The sequence below is a fragment of the Mus caroli genome, unplaced genomic scaffold, assembly GCF_978045245.1.
Source record: "Mus caroli unplaced genomic scaffold, Mus_caroli_1 scaffold_2, whole genome shotgun sequence".
Lineage (NCBI taxonomy): Eukaryota > Metazoa > Chordata > Mammalia > Rodentia > Muridae > Mus > Mus caroli.
Window position 1 is genome coordinate 54,938,884 of NW_028227257.1, and position 20,695 is coordinate 54,959,578.

At 42.3% G+C, this 20,695-nt stretch overlaps 1 protein-coding gene across 5 annotated transcripts in view; it reads right to left on the bottom strand.

The window, feature by feature from the left end:
• The window catches only part of Slc12a1 (solute carrier family 12 member 1), a 77,655-nt gene that overhangs the window by 15,129 nt on the left and 41,831 nt on the right, over positions 1-20,695 (bottom strand). For all 5 annotated transcript variants that reach the window (XM_029470782.2, XM_029470783.2, XM_021183416.3 and 2 more), the window contains 4 exons: positions 15,898-16,038; positions 13,099-13,205; positions 10,491-10,573; positions 1,316-1,459 (listed from right to left, as the gene is read on the bottom strand). In XM_029470782.2, coding sequence (XP_029326642.1) covers positions 1,316-1,459; positions 10,491-10,573; positions 13,099-13,205; positions 15,898-16,038 — 475 coding nt within the window. The remainder of the gene's footprint in view (positions 1-1,315; positions 1,460-10,490; positions 10,574-13,098; positions 13,206-15,897; positions 16,039-20,695) is intronic.

Here is a 20,695-nt window from a genome sequence, read left to right on the forward strand (position 1 = left end):
CTTCAGATTCAAACATATTCTCATGGGAGTGTGTGTGTGTGTGTGTGTGTGTGTGTATTGAGACAGAGTTTCTCTACATAGCTCTAGATATACTGGAATTCACTATGTAGACTAGGCTGGCCTTGAACTCACAGAGATCTTTCTGCCTTTGCCTCCCGAGTGCCGGGATTAAAGGTCTGTGCCACTGTTTAGGGAGGGAGATGATGTTTTAAAGTGCGTGAGAAGGAGCTGGGGAGATGGCTCAGTGTTTGAGTGCTGCTCCTCTGAAGGACAGATGTTCAGTGCCCAGGAGCCATGCACCCATGTCAGATAGCTTATAAACCCCTGACACGCCAGCTCCAGGTCATCTAGTGTCCTCTTCTGATACTTATACACACACAAGCACAAACACATACATTTAAAAACAAATGATTTTTTTAAAACTTGGTGCAAAAAATAAGGCTTTGCACAATGTGTGGGATACAAATTGTGTTTGTATTTCCTGTCACCCTTATGTTACCAAGGTGAAATTTCAACCTTGGGCTACATGCACCAGCATAAGCCAACAGAATTGGACTATTCACAGGTCAGAAAGTGGTCTTCTAATGCTGCTGTCACCCTAGACCCAGAGCCAGCAGTGCTTCAGTTTGGGTCCTGCCCCTGATAGTGAACCAGTGTGTACCGGTCTCTGGTGTTCTATGTGCAATCTGATTTTTGACCAGCAGAGGTCACTGTGGACCTGATTAAAATCAAACTTACTCTCCATTGAGAAAGAAGGTGATTTTCAAAAGTAAATGGCTAAACAAGTCTCCTGTTTCTACAACTTAAACAAATTCTCTCATTTTTGATCCTCTGTCCTCGGGATGTCTTCCAGACATGCAGAGATAAGCTTACCACTAAACTAAAACTGCAGGCAGTAATCCGTGTAAGCGGAGCACCAAGTCTCTCATTATGGTTAGTGACAGGGGTGTTTCTAGCTGCATTTCCTTTGCCTTGTATACTAGCTAACTATATGCCTCTGACACATCTGCAAGGTAAGGGTTATATATTTGTAAGGAAGATACATTGATGGGCATTGCTGGTTCTAAATTTTCTATTTTTCCATCTCAGCAGACATTCTGAGGCAGCCAGTCTGTCTAAGCACTAGCTAACTTTTTTTTTTAATATATATTTTTAATAGTAAGGAGGCATACAGTGCTTCATGATGCCACTTTCCTGGAAGAGATGACTTGGTGCCTGCCCATACTCAGGGTCTTAGATGCTTCCTCTGCCCCTTCGTGATGATCAGCTTTGTGCCCACCTTGAAGTCATGCTCTTAAGATTTAAAAGTGCTCACCTTTCTTTGGGGCTGGCTTGGTAATGTTCAGCTTGCCGGCCTTCTTAAACAAGCCCCGGATGCCCCCCTTGCCCTCCTCACACTCGTTGTCTTTGATTGCGGCCTCCAGAGCCAATCTCTCCTGTTCCAGTCTCTCCAGTTCATCTGAAGAGAGAGACACGGTCAGCAACTTCACTCGGAGGACAAAGTCTCTAGGAACAATCTTATGCGTAGTCTAGCATTTCATAGAATAATACAATAGAGTGCATGCAAATATGCACATGGTTTGATAATTTTCTGTCTCAATCATTAAAAAGTAATATGTTGCAAACACAGAAGCAGAGGCTTACAGTCAGCTATTGGATGGATCACAGGGCCCCCAATGGAGGAGCTAGAGAAAGCACCCAAGGAGCTGAAGGGGTCTGCAACCCTATAGGTGGAACAACAATATGAACTAACCAGTACCCCCAGAGCTCATGTCTCTAGCTGCATATGTAGCAGAAGATGGCCTAGTTGGCCATCATTGGGAAGGGAGGCCCCTTGGTATTGCAAACTTTATATGCCTCAGTACAGGGGAACACCAGGGCCAAGAAGTGGGAGTGGGTGGGTAGGGGAGTGCGGGGGGGGGGGAGGGGAGGGTATGGGGGATTTTTAGGATAGCATTTGAAATGTAAATGAAGAAAATACCTAATTAAAAAATAATATAAAAAAGTAATATGTTCAGTAAGTTGTATTCAGGAAGTAGTAACAGCTGGCTCAGAAAAACAGCATGAAGTCACGGGGCTTTTATTTGTGAGGGCAAGAATGGCTACTTCTTATTTAAACCACTGAGAAAACCCATCTAGTGAGATGATGTCACTGCTAAGTCACTGACTTACGGATCAAGTTACCAGGTAAGGTTTTCAAAAAGCAGCAGAAACAATTGCACAGGTATACGGGACACATATGCTGAGCATGAATGCCTCCACACGTAGCAAGGCCTCTGAACTGGAACATCAAACTAAGAGCAGGAACCACAGAAAGGCACCGCATGGCGGTGCACACACATCATCCCAGCACGTGGGAGGCGGAGGCAGAAAGTCCAGGATTTTAAGGGTCCTCCTTGGCTACATAAGTAAGTTTGATGCCGGCTTCAGGCTTCTACAAGACTTTCTCAAAAGGCCAAAGGGGATGGGGAGCAAATTACGGAAAGATATTCAGATCTTATAACCAAGGTCTCTGATCTCTGAACAGAAACTGCAGTGAACAAAATATCAGGTACCGATTATGTCTCCTACATGGAGAAAACAAAACAACCTCATGCTGTGAGCACCCAGAGCCAAAGAAGGAAAGCGAGCTGAGGTTTCTGAGAGAATGCCAGACGGTGGCTGAGAAGTCGTGCACAGTGCTGGAGTCTAAACTGAGAGTCAAACTGTGCAAAATTCCCTTCAGAAGGTTCAGGCCACCGTCCAGGCTTTGATGTTGTATCTGGCTGCCTTTTTAGCTTCTCTGAGTTTTGATTGTGTTGGGAAGTTCCTAGTTTCGAATTCTTTCTCTCTCCCCACTCCCTCCCTCTTTCTCTGTCTCTCCCTCTCCCTCTCTTTATATAATATAATATAATATAATATAATATAATATAATATCTCTCCTTGACCTTAGCAAGTGAGAGTTTACAGTCACAGAACAGTGCTGAGCTAACATGTATATTCTTCAACTTGTGTCAGATCTCCTATCTCATTGCCTGCTGAGAATCCAGCCTTGGCAAGTAAGCCCTGCTCCAGGGGAGAATGCAGAAAATGTAGAGTCCCTGTTACAAAACCCTGCTAGGACTTCTGTAAATGTCAGCCCTCGGAGCCCATCGCCTTAGCTCTCTGTGAAGGGGCATTCCACATTAACTAAATCTGTCAGAACCGTCACACCCCTCGGCTGTTGCTGTTAGCCAGCTGCTCGGAACCACCTGGCCCCTTTCCAGGCTTAGCAACTCATCTTTTGCCAGTGGCTCGAGATTTAGAGTCGAGTCACCCATGTGATCTCCCCAAAGCTTCAAAGGGTCTCAAGAAGAGCAGCCATAGGAAGGCTGATGAGGTTAGAGTTCGGGCGGGTCGTTTTTTGCCCTGACTTTAAAAGGTGAGGACAATCTACAGTGTGTCAGGGCCACAGCCCAGGAGAGCTCCGCAGCAGGCTTTCTGTGGCTTCAGTCTTTCTATGCCTCAGGCCTCCTGTGGACTGAGACATCAGAACACTTTCTTTTCCCCACCCGATGAGTTTCATAAAACAAATAAACAGCAGTCCGCCTTGGAGCTTCAGGAGGAGCAGAGAAGTGATGTGTTCCTCAGGCAGGCTCTCTCTGTTTCTTCTGGAAGTGGGTCTCCTCATGCAAAGCACACTAAGCTTTTGAGAGGGCCAGGCGCTGTTTTAACACAGCGTATTGCACACTCTCTGGGCACTATGGTTTATTCTTTCCCAAACAGCTTGGAAATAGCTACAATTATTCTCTTTGTTTTGTATAGGAAGAAACCAGAGTTCCGAGAGGTTAAATAATGTGTGTGACTATCATGGAGCAAGGTCAGGACTTGAGCACAGAGGTTAGTTGGGCATCAGTCATGGAGCAAGGTCAGGACTTGAGCACAGAGGTTAGTTGGGCGTCAGTCTCTGTTTCCAGTGGGAAGGCCTTCTTGTGGCTTGTTAAGGTGACTTAACAGTTGTTTCTATTAACTGCCAGCCTCTTCATCAAACAAACTAAAACATTTGCAGGCACAGGATGCCAAGCCACACCCCCGGGATGGTTCTGGAGCTTGTCATCTTAGGGCGGGCTCTCATGACCTGGGTTGTATGGGAGGCCTCTCAGAGCTCCAGCTGGAACAGTCTTTTCCAGGAGTTGAGCTGTGAGTTTCCTGGAGATGGCTGTAGCGGCAGCACAGAGGAGGGGCTTCTCCCTTTTTGACAGGCTCCAGCCCACTCTGTCTCTAGCTACCAACCCTGTGCCCAGCTAGTGCTCTGCTTGGGCAAAGATGGTTTACATCCTCGTTTGTAAAGGAGTTTGCTGTCTTAGTTACTCTGGAGGTTTGTTCCAGGACAAGCAAACTGCAGAACCCCAGATCCAGGAGGAGACAGGCCAAAGTGTGAAATCAGCTTGCCTAGCCATCTTGGGTCTCAGGGCCTCAAAGTGGGGCCATCTCCACTGCACAGTGAGGTTTCCAGTTTTTGTCAGAGATTATTCTTCCTTGTTTACTTTGTGGAAGCTGGAAGACCCCCGTCCCGGAAACCTCCTCACATTACAGTGTGAAACAGAAGTGGCCTTCGACGGTCTGGCTTTTCAGTTACATCTGATGTACTGCACACCTTTGTTCTCACTGGAAATGAGGAGCAGGAAGAACAGTAGACTTTGCTAAAACATTTCAGAAGGATCCCGGCCAGGCCAGTTGTGTTGCAAAAATAACCATTAGTCACAAAGGAGGAGGTGACTTAATGGAGCCAGGAGGGTGACATTAAAGATTACTCATTCCACAGCCATAGCCACCACCACCACCATCACTACTGCCTTTTTGGTTTGGTTTGTTTTGAGACAGGGTTTTCTTCTGTAGCCTAGAAGTCTGCACATAGCTCCCCAGATGTCTTTAACCTCTGCCTCCTCATTTAAGTGCTGGGATTGCAGGCCTGTGCACCTATGCTCAGCTACAACTACACTTTGAAGATTGAGGAATGACAATATTTAGGAAGCTTTCGTTGCAGATGCTGGTGTGTAGGGAAAGTTGGTTTTAGTTCGCATTTCGTTCTAAAGGAAACTTGGGCATAGCCAGCCCAGGCGATTCGTCCAAGGTCATGTAGCTAGTGACATGTCTTCTGCGTCTAATTCTAACATTAGATTCTGTCACCCCTGTCTTTGAGTCTTTTGTAGCCTCAGCTAGCCTCAAGCTCACTTCGTAGCCTGGGCTGGCTCTAGTTCAACTCCTGGTCTTCTTACTTCTGAGTATTTAGTGCCTCCACACCCTATTGTTTAATCCTCATTACCAGTGGTCCTCAACCTTCCTGATGCTGGGACCCTTTAACCCAGTTCCTCATTTTCTAATGGCCCCCAACCATGAAATTATCTTCATTGCTACTTCATGGCTGTAGTTTTGCTCCTGCTATGAATCATAATGTAAACACGTCTGTTTCCCCCACAGGGTCAAGGCCCACAGGTTGAGAACTGCTACTCTTTACTCCGTTTCAGTGACTCAATCATGATATCTGCCTGCCCTTCGCTCTTAGATTTTGAGAGAGAATCCCAGGGCTGTAGTGGAGGAAGTAAATGATCTTTAGGTTGTCAGTTGAGAGCAGGTTTTGAATAACTTTCTTCCTGCACACCCCAAAACAACTCTAGTGAGGCCAGATACCCAGACTTCGCTGAATAGCCATCACGGTGTTCCCAAGTGCTTCATAAACCAGCCACACGGTAAACGACTGGAGAGACTGCATTTTGAAATTGGATTTTAGTGGCCAAAATTGCCTCATGAGTTCTACTGTGTCATTTTTTAAAAAGACGTCATTTAGGGGCTTATAATTCACCATCTGCTTTGAATCTTAAGGACAGCAGAAGGAGGAGCAGAGAAAGCCAGAGGGCAGTCGTATTCTCGCCCATCTCACAACCCCCCTTTCCTTTATTCATTATTAAATTAGAACTCTTTCCTTAGCCAATCACCTTGAAGCCACACGTGCTTACGTGGATCAGTTGCTGATGCCCAGGTGGAGTCAGGCTGGATTGACGGCAGGGAGCAGTCCTGCAGCCCTGCCTTCCAATCAAGCAATTATTTACTGCTCGGCCATCTGTCTTTATTTTGCAAAACCACTCGATCAGACACAGCAGTATCACCGTGCTCTGAGCGGGTCATAAATCGCGTGGTACTTACACAGGGTACTCAATTGCGACTCACACTCTATCACTTTGTTTACCACCAGTGCAATCTGGATTCTTTGTTGTAATTGGCAAACTTGCTAAATACCTCTGGGATGTGAAAAATATGAAATGTCACATTTTTTTGGTGTGTTGTCAGGCAATAAATTAATTTATTAAGAAGAAACATTAGTCATCAGTACCGGGTGACTTGCCGCAGTGAACGAGTTATAATGTTATGAGCATCGATCTTATTTATACAAAAAGTTATTGTCGTATGAGTCTGTGACACAGTATAGAAACAACTGCCATTAGCTGGTAAATTACCAGGAAAGCTGATTTCTACTCAGTGGTTTATTAACTGTAGTATATGGGCTCTGAATTGCTAATGTTTCCCTTAAATTATAATCTGTGATGACACTGCAGTACCCATGTTGGGAAAGCTATGATGATAATCATTAACATACTGTAATGCAATACTGAAGATTTATCAGGCTCTTATTAAGCCCTACATTACAGTATAATATAATGAACTGCAAGTTTGTTTCTTCTAATCCAAAATCTACTATGAGGCTTGTGCCATAAATTACTGAAGCTTCATAACAAAGCATGGAGCTGTGGCATCAAGCTAATTTCTGTCATTACGTTTGTTTGTTTTTATCTCACATGTTCTCTGTGTATTTGTGTGACATTGCACTTTTGTTTACCTAGACAGTTGGTACTTATAATTATTTTATTAACATCTAACTGTATCTTCCCATCTTAGTTAAGAAGCAGAAAGTATCCAAACATCAACGCTGGTCTAAACACTACTTGTTCTTTGGGAAATGTAAAGGAGCTGTAGTTCAGGATTCTTTGAGAAACACTACATATTCTAGTAGTGGCTTCATGGGAATAAACTCACGGTACATTCCAGTGCCTGGAGCAGTGAGAGGTAGTAGAGGTGATGTTTTTAGCTCCATCACATATATCAGCTTGAAGAAACTAACATAATACACAAAGCAAATGCTCAATCTAAATGCAAGCTATATGTTTTTCATTCTTGCTTTTAGATAGAAAACATAACAGCAGTAAAGCCAGAAAAAAAAAAAAAAGTCAAAGTAGATAGGACACAGGACTCCGAGGATACAAGGTGGATCCACCCAGGAAGCCTTTTTCCTGAGGAGTAGCTTTTATAGTACCAGAAGGTTCTATGGAAGCTTCCAAAGGAGGGAAGCAGTCCACAGCCTTACCCAGCTCTGATGCCCATGAACTACAACAATGACCAGCATGGTAAGATGCAATAGTGGCACTTATATCTTGGCAGTAACCAACAGCTCTCTAATTGGACTTAAGGTCAGCTCAACATGAGGGAGACCATGCCTAGTTCTGGAGACCTGCCAGCTACCCACGACTCGTGAAGTCATGATGGATCTTAGAGGGGAACATACTACTGCCACTTTACTAAAGCAGCATCATTCTTAACTGAATTCTAAGGGCTTATACTCATGGCCTTAAGTGTAGTCTTCATTCCTCATCCAAGAAACTTTTCTTTCCAGTAGATGGGGAGAATGACAGAAACCATACCTGACCAAGATGCAGAGAGGAACTGACCGCATGCTGCCTAGCCCCAACTGGCACATCTACAACACAGCTCCTGCATCTAAGGCTCAGAGAACAGCATGGAAGAGATGGCATAGTGATTGTAAGAGCTAGAGAACCAGGAAATCTGCTGTGGGAGAGTGTGTCTCCTAGACATGACCGGCAAGTTTTTCCTGTGACAACTCAACAATATGGCTGCCTAAGCAAGACCTGAACAAGGATTTCAGCACTATTATTCTAGAGAAATCTCTTTCACTACAATTACATATGCCATGCCCAGTATATTTCATTTGCTGTAACTGGGCTTAACTGCTGTCTCTGACATTGTTGATTATTCTCATGGCTCTCGTGACCAATCACCTGGTCCCTTTACCTTTCTGCCTCCCTCCTGCCTTCTCTCTTGGGCTATATTTCCATTGTTGTGGTTTCCATTTCTACCTTACCTATGATGATTTCCTGCCTTCATTTTCTAGGTAAAGCCATGGAACAAGCATGCATTAAAGAGATGAAATGAAAATTTGTTTCTCATAGTTCAGGAAGCAAGAATTACAGTATTGAGGTGTTAACTAAGATAATTATCCTAAGGCTACTTGCCATGGCTTGAGGGTAATTGTATCCCACATGGCAGTGCCCAGCTCTGTGTCCTAACCTCTTTCTGTAAGGGCTCTAGAAAAGTTGATCTATGGTCTATCAGTGTGACCCTATTTTATCTTAATTATGTTGTTAAAGACAATCTCTGCAGACACTTCCATCCTGAGGTATATCAGTTTGGCCATTAGTGGGGCACAGTCTAGACAACAACATCTAAATGGGGATCTCAGATGTAGGTAGATTATAAGTATTGACTACCTAATGAAGATGCCAGCAGGATTTCCCATCACCTTTGAGTTGAGATGGACATCCCTCCTGTTTAAACCTTTTCTTGCATGTCTCATCTCCTTTGCATGCCCCGGCATTTAACTAAGCAAGGCAGTTTTAAATTCACAGCTCCCTGTCCCATGTCCTGAACATTCCATCAAGCTCCGGTGCCACTCTTTATGCCTCCAAAATACTTCTCCATTGTGGTTTTTCTCTTTGTTCCTGAAGAAGCTTTCCAGGTTCGGGCTGTTACCTCTCCCTTGCTTCCATTATTATAGAAATCTTTTTTTTATTTTAAAGAATATATCTTCATAGTCTTTTACCTTGGAGAGATATTTTATAGTGATTCAGCAACATCAACACTCATTCCTAGCAAGTATATATATATATATATATATATATATATATATATACCCTTACAATTTTAAAAATTTAATTTCTTAGCTTACTATTTTGTGGGGTTTTTGGACATTTTCACACATATATATCACTGTGTCTTGCTCATATTTGTACCCCCTGACTACCCTCTACTATCTGTCCTGCCCTCTGTTAACTGGTTCCCTTTCTACCTCCAAATATACCCACTTCTGCTTCCATGTCACATATATGTATGTATATGTATACATATTTAAATATAGATTTCACATATGGAAGAAAATGAGATTCCTTCCTGCATTCTAGCCCTTTTTGAGTCATGCCCCAAATGAATGAAATAGTATGAACTTTATAACCCATGTTTGACCATTATATTCTCACTGAAATTCTTCTGAGCATTCTCGTTGGTGACCAACTATGATCTGCCCTTTTCAGTATGGTAGAAGAAGCTTAGGGAGCCCCTAAGAGTCAGTCCATGCCTCATACTTTCCCCTTTGGTGGTACTAGTCTTCTCTGACTGTGATTGTACCCACCCTTCCCGTTTCTCATCTCAGCCTTTCCTCACACTCACCTCTGGGCAAGAGATGCTCGTTCCCAAGTCTTACTAGTCTTCTCTCCCTCCACATTGCTTACCTAACTCATACTTATCCACTAAACTCCAAACCATATTTCTTCCAGGAAGCCTTTTTGGGATTAGATACCCCTTCTTTTCTACAATTTCTCATTCATATGTAACAATCACAGTAAAATCTATTTCCCCACTACAGTGCCAGTTTCTTAAGTGTATAAACCAGGATTATTAATTATTATTAACACATTATTATTATTATTATTATTATCAACACCAACATCTTCACCTGCACTCTGCATGTTACACAACAGGCATCCATCGCAAAATATCCCCTCATCTCAGTGTCATTAGAGGACTCCATTAAGTTCCGTTGATGAGGTGTATTTGTGTTCTCTCCGTATCTTTCAGAAATTCCTCTTATATGCTCTCCTTACCTCAAATACCAACAGAATATGCTTACATTCTAAGACTAAACAACTCTACCAAATTATCTATAGAGAAGAAACAGTTGCTGGTCAGAATGAGTCTTTCTGCCTGTGTGGCAGTTAAGTGAGTGATTCACAGGCATGACACATTCAGATTCATTTCATTCATTTCTTGTCAGCCACAAACCAGTTCTTAGACACCTAAAGGCAAATGCATGCTTTGCCACGGGAAAAAAAAAACAACTTCATTTTTTGAAACATCTTGCAAAAATTAATTTGGCAGGCTACTTTACTGAAGGTGTTTATTTACCTCCATGCTGTGGTATTGAAATAAGAAAAATCATTAACTAGCCTGAGTTGGTCTACATCTCTGATGACCAAGGCAAAGGCCGCATGTGTTTTCCATGAGAAGGCACGGAGGGAGCGCACACACCATGGGCTAAGACATAATCATTTTATTTACACTGAGCGCTGTTCTGATCCAACCACCTAAAACAATTCACCGTCTGTTGGGTGGATAAGGAAAATATTTACCTTGTACCTGGAGAACCGGAGAGATGTCAAACCCTTGGCTGATTCTGACTATGACCACGCCAATCTCAAAGTCAAAGGCGTCACTGAAAGAGGAAGCAACATTGGAATGTGTCCAGTGTTCTCTTGAACCCTCACACTTGGGGTGAACATTAAACTCATCTCTAGGATTTTGATATCATGAAACTATTAAAATTCACTTTAGAATACAGCTAAGAGCCAGTGTCTTTTGTTTTGTTTTGTTTCTTCCTTTGTGCCTTTAAAAAATAAATTCTGTGTAGAGGTAAATAGACTATTCACCCTGAAGCTGATTTGTTAAAATAGTCCCACCAGCTAGATATTTTTGTTAAGAGATCTCTACACACTTGTAAAAAATTAATCTGTTATTAAGTGATCTAAATAATCTGATGTATTTAAAATGGAACATTTATAGATTGCAAAATCTTTTCATTATCAGCCTCTCCTCTGTGCCACTGGGCAAACATCTTCAGTGATGTCTGACACTAAGCCCATGGCCTAAAATGTCTCCAGTACAGCAGTCAGAAGGCAGGGGCAGACAGATTTCTGAGTTTATGGTCAGCCCAGTCTACATAGTGACTTCCAGGACAGCCAGTCCTATGGAGTTGAAACCTTGTCAACAAACAAACAAAAAACGTTTCCAGTGTTCAGAGCAGAGCCTCCCCCTGGAAATCCTACATACTTGCAGATGGCTCTGATGCCTTCTCTGCACCAGTCTAAAGAGATTAAAGGATGTAGAAGATAAGGGAAAGCTGTTTGGTTTATTTCATCCTGTAGTACACATCGTAAATCTGAAAGCAAGCCCATTTCCTATTTGTGTTACTAAACGTTTGCCTCTGGAAGTGCCCTTGTTCACACATAGGCAGAACTGAGACCCAGAGCCCCTACAATAAGGCCACCCTCCACAGCATCACTGTAGTCTGTGATTGGTCACCATAAGCAACAAGCTTCCAATAAGAATTCAACTTGAACTTTCAGGGAATGATATGAAGAAGTTCAGTGTAATATAAATATCCACTCAAAATTCAAAACATAAATTATCTTCAATTAACAAAATAGGTCTATCCTAACACAGAACTCTTCAAAAGAAAACCTTATTTCTATTTAAACTTGATTATGAAAGACTAGACAATTTGTTTTACCTAAAAGATGTTGTTCTTTTATAGGCAGATTTACGGCTTTAAAGGGCATCGTGGTTCCTAAAACCTATGACTATATTTCCTCACAAGGCAAAAGGCCAAGAGCTTTGAAGGAAGAGAGTATTTCACAATAGCTGCCTGGGCCTGATACAGTGACAAAGGTGATTGAAAATGATGTTGAGTGGCAGAAGGGGCTGACCCAATGTGGCCATTGCTGGATTGGAGATGAGAAAAAAGTGCCACCAGCCACATCTACTAGCAGGCAGCTTTTAGGAGCTAGAAAGAGAAGGTAGGATGTTTTGCTAGAACCTTTATGGACAATTTAGCCTGATCCACTTGATTCGGGTACAGTAAGATAACTGTTAGAGCTCTAATTCATCAAACTGCAGGCTAAGGCCGGGCAGTGGTGGCACACGCCTTTAATCCCAGCACTTGGGAGGCAGAGGCAGGTGGATTTCTGAGTTCGAGGCCAGCCTGGTCTACAGAGTGAGTTCCAGGACAGCCAGGACTACACAGAGAAACCCTGTCTCAAAAACCAAAACCAAAATAAAAGAAAAAACAAAAAACAAAACAAAACCAAAAAAGCCCCTGCAGGCTAAAACTTTGTTGTTTTAAATACCATCAAAAGCTAAGACGATTCTAAGGAAAAGAAACCATTCCTAAGAGTGGTGCAGACAACTAAAATCTTATATTCAAAGGAGTACAGTAAGACAATATTCAGTTGAACCACAGCCCAATGTTAGCAATAATGGTGTATCTGACTTGAAGCAACAACAAACACCAGAAAAAAGAAACGGAGGGTAGATGTGTGGCTACCTTCCTCCTTCTTCTCTTTTGTGCTAGCATTATTCAATTTTATACTAGTGCAAGCTTGGACCACCTTAGTTAACACTGAGTTTTACTGCTGAGAAGACCAATTGCTAACATGTTGTAAGAGCCAGAGGCTTCCTCAGTTTGATGTGACTAGGCTCAGTCATTTTGACCCTTTGAATTGAGTGTTTGAGACGGGGGGGGGGGGGGGGGGGGGCTAACCACAGGGATGCTGCATCAATTACTAGACACTGAGGATGTATGCAGTTCTGAAATTTGCTTAGATTTCTTTCTCCACCTTGTTTGTTAGTAAAATAGCCAAACCTGGATTCTAAATGTTTTCAAAGAAAATCCCCTTCCTCTCTATATGCCCTGTAATCTAGTAAATAAGCTTTTAGGTCAGAGCCTTACACATTTGCATTTCTTGACTCTAGTATCACCCACCCCACTTCCTCTGCTACTCCACCCCCTTCCAAGTGTTTATTGGTGGTGTGGGGTTTTCTCCTCCTTTGGTAAAGAATGTAGTCGGAAGAATGTGTTTTCTGACAACTGGATCTGAGGCAAGAGAGCTTTGTGTGTACAGATTGTATACTGCCCTGGTTAGCGCATCGTAAACAAAGGCTCGTCCCCGAGCAGTCACTTACTGTATGATTCCCACGTAGTTCTCCAGCTCTGACAAGGGAGCTTTCCTCCAGTTCTTTTTGTATCCAATCACGAGAGTGTTTGGCTTCATTCTCCCCAAGCCTGAGGCCTAAACAGAGGACATAAACACACGAGCCATCCTTACCATACCGGTAAAATACTACGGAAAGTGACAAATGACGTCAAAGAGCACTGAAGTAATGTTCTGAAGATTAGATTACATCTTAATGCATGTCCTTCATGCCTGCACCCAAGCATAAAATAGGAAGATCAGCTTTAAATTATCTTAGTCGTAAATGGATTTCAAATGACAGGAGTGTAGCCTTGCTAAATTAGCAGTCATTTGCATTAGTTCTGACACACTCATTAAAAAATGGTTCAATAATTTAAAGTCAAGCAAGGCTTGGCTTAACTGTCAATGTGCACGTTATAGTAGTGGTTCAGATCCCATTTCCACTTGTGATGTCCAAAATGACGTCAACAGTAAAAATCCACATTTCAGAGATCTCTGCATACAAGGACCATTGAAATTTTCCTTGTATTATTTGTTGAAAATGACTGAGCTGCACTTCCCAAACAGAATGCTCTTGCGTGACTGTGTCCTTCAGAAACTTCAGTCATCTTTAGAGGACAAGATACGACTTCTGGTTAATCACATTTAATGTGATAATATTATCAAGCCTGTATTAATTGCAGAGTGACATTTGAGGCACTGGTGGTAGGAGCTTGGAATAGTGTGGCAGAGACAAGTTATACCTAAGCAATTTTCACTTGTGAATAAATGCAGCAGAGTGTTGGGGAAGTACCAAGGGAGACCTGTGTTCCAGCAGATGTCGCACAGCTTCATGGAGAGGTGGCATTTAGTCTGAATCTTCAAGTTTAATTAGATATTGACAGACAAAAATAAGGAGAGCTGAGCGTAAAGAGAGGTCACCCAAGTCATGAATATACTAAAGAATTTACCAGAAGCAGCCATTCTAGGGGACACAGTGGTGAACAGAAGGGCATGGACGAAGTCAAGGGTTGCTAGCAGGAGCCTGTCCTGCACGCTTGGCACACGCTTCCTGTGAAGCTGCGCGTTCATTATTTTATATTTATTTGCAGATTTCTTTACTTTCATTTCCATGATTATTTTAATATTTTTTTAAAAATCTTTGACAAATGTACTCATGTCTATGCTGAAATCTAAGCATTTTTATCCTCCCTTGTCCCCTCTCCACCCCTTGCCTCCTGCCGAAGCTCTTCTCCCTAACAGGCTTCTACCGGTTTCAGTGGCCATCGCCATAGCCCACTGAGTTTCAAATGTGGTCACTGGCATGAGCATGACATGAATATATGTGAGGCTACTAACTGGATACAGTCAACCTATTGGTGAATACAGCACTGAAGAAAATGACCTCCCTCCTCCAGCACCTATGAATTGCCCATAGTCCTTCTGGAAGGGGTGGGGATGCATGAGGCCCCTCCCCCATGCACAATGAAATGGTCACAGGTCAGATTTTGTATAAGTCTTATGCAAGTAACCACAGTTGCAGTGAGTTTGTGGGTGTGATGCCCATGTCATATCCAGAAGACACTGTTTTGTAGCAGCCCAGACCTCGGCCCCAACTCTTATGTTCTCTATCCCCCCACTCCTATGGTGTTCATGAGCCTAGAAGGGGGTAATATTGACAACCCTTTTAGAGCCCAGCACGGCACAGAAATTGATTCTTTATACTTTAACTAGTGGCGAGTCTCATCATTAGGTAACACTGATTGCAAAAAGGAAGCTTCCCTGATGAAGGCTGGGACCAGCACTAGTCTATGGCTATAAGCATCAGGTCCATTTAGAGAAAGAAGAAGGGTACTCTCTCCTCAGGGGTCTATGATCTCTCTAGCTGTAGGCTCTTGACCAGGTTTGCATTAAAAGGCATGAGTTCCCTTCTATAGAATAGGCTTCAAATCCAATGAGAAAGTGGATGGTGTTTTTCATAACAGTCATGCCACTGTGGGCATAGCTTTCCAGTCAGGTTAGTATTATAGAAGTCCCAGAAAGACTACAAAGGCTGATCGACTGCGAAGAGGTTGGAATGTTGCAAATGCAGAGCCAATTTATCTCCCAGATAACTATTTATTGCTTTTCTCCATGCCATCTAACATCCTTGGGGCCACTGGCTACCTGTTTTGAAATACACAAATGTTGCATTTGGAGAGTCTCTTGAATTGTTTTAAAGATTTTTTTTCTCTCCAAATTATAGAGGTGAGAACTGAAGAACAAGTTTCTATAGTCACCATACAAGTAGAAGAGGGAAGGGCAAAGGGAAGAACCGGGGATGGATAGAAGACTGCAGACTTCAGCATGTAGCTGTAGAATCGATCACATTTATTTAATGTTCCGGAAATAATTCCCAAGGCTGGGGAGATTTTCTGCCCTGGCCCACATGCATTTATTAGTGGAGTCTAGCAGTTGCTAATCTGGCATTTGCAAAAGAAAAAAGAGAAAAAAATGCCAAAGTGGACCATAGCTACCTGCTTGTACGAGACGCAGGAGTCTGAAAGTCCTCAACCACCAGAACCCATCACATTTCAGTGAGCATGGGGATGGAATGATGCTGGCCAAAGGCATCTGATTTTCCATTTCCGGTGGATCATTCCTAGTTCATGGTAATAGAGCCTCGGCCTTAGTTCTAGCTGGCTTATCCTGAGGTCCCCGACCGCTGCACTGATCTCTTACACTGCCTTGTGACTGGCCTAATTCTAGCCATCATTTTTAGGAGCATCATCTGCCTGGATGCTACTTCTGTGCTCACTCCCTGCCTTACCTGAAGGAGGCTCCGGACACCGTCCCTGAAGCAGTCTGCAGCCACTGCAGCATAAAAAGCTTTGATTTTGTTCTTTATAAGCCAGGCCTGTTTTTTAGCCATGCTGCTGTTCATCTCTTTAACACACAGCTTGCGAGGTCCCTGTAGGACACAAGGAAATATTTGTTAGAAGCCCTGCTATTATACTTCACACTACTGTTACCAGGTGATAAAACTACCAGTAAAGCCCGGTTAGATTAAGAGATGGGACAGAGGCAAAGGCACCTCCTTAAATGAAGTTTGTCCAGAACCTTGTTTCTGGAGAGGACCTGTACTGTTCACACGACTCATGTTCACCCCCAAATGCCCAGGCTTAATAACACCGACTTAAATAACTGCCTGTGAAGAGTGGAAAGAAAAGCCAAGGGTGTGACAGCACACAGGGAAAACAGGATGTGACCAAAGAGGCTCAAGACAAATTCACAGCCAACCTGTGACTCAACAGTGAGAGTCGTGTTTACAAATCCTAAAGAAATCTCAGCTAGATCCCAATGTCAAGAAACAGACAGAACTCTTGGGAACCCAAGCTACAGATCCTGACAGTTTTGTAAGTGCCTAAGCACTGCTTTTTGATTGCTAAAAATTCCCTTATCCCATGCTTCTCCTGAATCCATACATTTATAGTTGGGCGAGTTAAATGCTTCTTCCTCATTCAATGAATTTGGTGGGAACAAGGATCACAAGTCTATGATGTAAGGGGAGTGAGAGAAGCTCAGAGAACAGGAGGCAGGCACGGTGATTCGGAGGGAGAGAGCCATGGTGATGCTAAGGCACCTTATGATCTCAAGGTTTAACTCTGGAGACCCGATGTTTACCTAGCAACCCTTCTTCCATGAAGATCAAGTTCGCTCTTCTCTTCTCATGTTTTAGTTCAGTTCAAAAGGTGTTTCTGGTTATTGCCTTAGAGTTGGCAGGACAGGTGAAGCACCTACTTTCTTCAGTCTATAGAAAGAGTTGTATTTTGTTTGGATGTGGTAGATTTCATACCTGTTCCCTGAGATCTTGATAACATGTAGTGGACAACCCCTAGAGGGTGTGGAATAAGGCTTAGGCATCTGAATTTGTAGTAAGTTTCCAGGTGACCTAGACATTACTGGTTCCTCACACTGCATCTAAAATGACAGCCTTAATGGTCTTTGATAGGAAACAAAGGACTTTGGGATACAAGAAAACTTGTCTAGCCCTTGGCTTGTCTACTTTGCAGTTCATGGGTTATCTCTCAGATCTGAAATCTTATTCTGGGCATGGGGATAAACACCCCATTTCCTGCATGGTTATTTTAAGTAAATAAGATATCTAGTACTAAGCTTGAAAAGTACTAGGTCCTACCTACAGCTGACTTTTATCATTGTAAATGGGTGTTGATAATGTCACTGAAACTCCAGGCGAATTCCACAATGTATTTGCTCTGGGGCAGCTGGAATGAAACTGAACTGGGAGGCAGAGTGCTGGATTTAACTGTGGCTCTGGATTGACTCCCTGATACAATGGGCATCCTCTCCTGAGGACAAATATATTTATCAAATAAGGCAATTGCTGGGTCATCACTGCCAAGCATAACAGCTCCTATCCACATGTTGTTATTTAGCATTTGCAATGGAGTTCATATTAAGAGAGCCTTAGTATACAAATACATGTAAAATAAATATCACTAACATTTATATGGATTGTATATTGAAATAACATTTTGGACATATTTGAGTTAAACAGGAGAAATTATTAAAAATAACTTGATTAATATTTTTGTCAATTTAATTGACAATCAGAAAATTTTAAATTATACACATAGCACATATTTCTACCATGTAGCAATAGTTCGGCTCTCAGGCTCTTCCATTTTCAAATTCTGTATAAATTGGGTCATGTTCTTTATATAGTCAGTTGTTTTCCAGTATATGTTTTAGAAGTTAGCAATATTACAAAACCAATTGGATTGTCATGTATTAGTCAAAAAACAAGAACTTTCAATGATGACAAAAAAGGTCAAGACAGTGGGAGGATGGTTATTGAACCAGAAGTCCTGGACCAGAGAAAGACATGCTATTAGAGGAGAAGTTTCACTCAGGCCTCCAGGATGTCAGCACATTTAAGTTACCAGTCCCTTCTTGGGCACTCTAGCTTTCACCCACTAGAAGGAGGAGGAAGAGGAGGAAGAAGAGGAAGAGGAGGGGGAAGAGGAGGGGGAAGAGGAGGGGGAAGAGGAGGAGGAGGAGGAATGTTGTATTGAGGGTCATTTACTGTTGACAACAACCATCAGATAGAAGAACAACCAACAGCTAGAAAGATGGTAGACTGTCAGAGCTCTGAGCTACCCTGCAATGGCTGTAAGCCCCTGGGGAAAGTGCTGCTTATTTAAAGAAATACAGTCTAATGTATGTCTGTTAGTATTACAAAAATCTGGATTAAACATTAATTGTGTCAGAGAGATTTATTTTAATGACTGAATTTGCCATACTGAGAACTCATAAAAATATTTCATGTAGAATCTCTTTTGGCTAAAAGGGATTATGATGTCCTTGTAGCATACTTATTAATATGAAAGTAGACTGTAATGCTAATGTAAGGAGGTTAAAAACTAACAGGAGGGGAGACATCCTGGAACATAATTACCAATATTCAAATATGTCACAAAAATGGATTCTACCATCCAATTAATACATTGTAGAGATTAACTTTCCAAACATGAGCCCATGAATTAATCCCCCAATTTGAACAATGAAACTTTGAGAAATTTGTGCATTTATATATCAACTTATGCTTCTACATATTGAGAGTCTCATGACTTTGCTTTCATTATTTCTGTGGTTGGAACTACCAGAAGGCTAATATCTCCCTTTTACTGATTTGGCCTATGAGCCATCTCACCATGCATCCTACTGCCTTTCATAGATCATTTCATTCTTCTGATATTTGATCATGTTATTATTTTATTAACATTTCTTTTTAGACAGGGTTTCTCTGTGTAACACTTTTGGCTGTCCTGGAACCCCCTCTATAGATCAGGCTGGCCTCGAACTCACAGAGATCTGCCTGCAGATGCTGGGAGTCAAGGCATGCACCACCACAGCCATGCTTTATTAAGATCTTGATAGAGGCCCACTGACATAAAGTGTTCCTCATCGGAAGTTTTGAGGCTGAATAAGAAAAAGACAAGAGGAGGGAGGAAGAGAAAGGAGATCTTCAATGGCTGAATGAGTTAGGTGAATAGGGGTCTAGCAATCTACTCTCTGGATTGAGGGTATCTGGGTTTTATTGAAGACCCCATAGTTTAGGAATGGAATTAGCAACTATCATATTACCACAATAATAACATCAACAACATTACCAATAATAACAAAGAAAGTTAATCCAGCATTCAGTATTTGAAAGACATAAAACAGTGCTTGAAAGCAAGTATAATTCTCACAATGACCTTAAAACAGGTGCTTTCTTATTCAGAGAGACTAAACTATGTGTGTAAGGAAATCAACACTAGTAAATGTCAAAACAGTGATTCCAAACTTGACTGTTAGCTTCAAAGGCCCAGGGGAAAATGCTTCCTAGAGTGGAAAACACAAGCTCGGTTCCTTTTCTATTGTCACTACTTAACATTTCCACAAGACTGGCTTAACCATCATCTGCATACATTGGGGAAAAATTTCCAGTGGTATGCTGCCTCCCCCTGCATCCCTCTCCATCTGTTCCCCTAGAAAGATGATTGACAGCTGAGCCTCGAATCTAAAAATGCATCCACAGCCTAAGGAGTTTACAGGAAGAAACTAACCGGGAAGGCTTTAATTGATGCAATAATTGTTTTCTGATCCCAAGAGAACTTAAGCACTGGGGAGCAGGGCTCGTGGGCCTTTCATGGAGACATCAGCACAACAAGTGAAGTGTTGTCCAACACTCGTGAAGCTACCAGATCACATGGCTTAGGCCCTTGCTTCGCAGGATAGGGTCTTCTAGGACCATAGTCCTTTGTGCAGTTAAAGACTCAAAGGGTTAATTAAAAGCAGGGTTTATTATCTCTGTGAAAGAGCTTTTCTCCCTTGACATTATATGACTGTTTATATTTCTTGTTCACTTCTCCAGTCCTGAAGATATTTTATTTCTTGCTAAACCAAATTTTCTCTAAATTGCTAGAGAAGGAAAACACCCCAAACTGCTTATTCCATCAAAACCGATTCCTATATTATATTGGCCAAAATGAAATCCACTAATCCAGGGCACTAAACTTGATAATAAGAGAGAAAGGCTCTTGATAAGTTTTTAATAAATCCTCTGGAGTCATGGTTGGCCATAACTTAACCTGTCAATCGTGCCCACCCAGTAGCTCTCTCTCCACCCCCTACTGGATAACTGTATTTAGTTAGAGTGTTTGAGTTACTGTCATCTAAGCAGATAGGAAAGAGATGTGGTCAATGTCCACAGCATTAGGATAATGCTAAGTTTAAAAAGATGTTGGAGTGTTTCTCAGGATGGTCTATAGTAAAGGAGTCGGCCACATCACTGCAGTGTGGGCTGGCCAAGACTCCTCACACCCGTTCTTTGGCAGATCCTGGAAGTGTAACTAGGGATCTTTGATTGTGGCAGTTCTCCCAGGGTCAGACTGCCTTGACTTTCTCCTTCTGGCCTAACAAGAGGCGCCCTGACAGGTCTCCTCTGCCATCCCCAGTTGGCATTTTCTTGTCAGGATGGCCCAGTCTATGATTTTATTTTCCTGGCTCATTTTCCCAGTTAGTAAAATAGAAACAAGCATTTCTTTGTTTTCTGCCTCTTT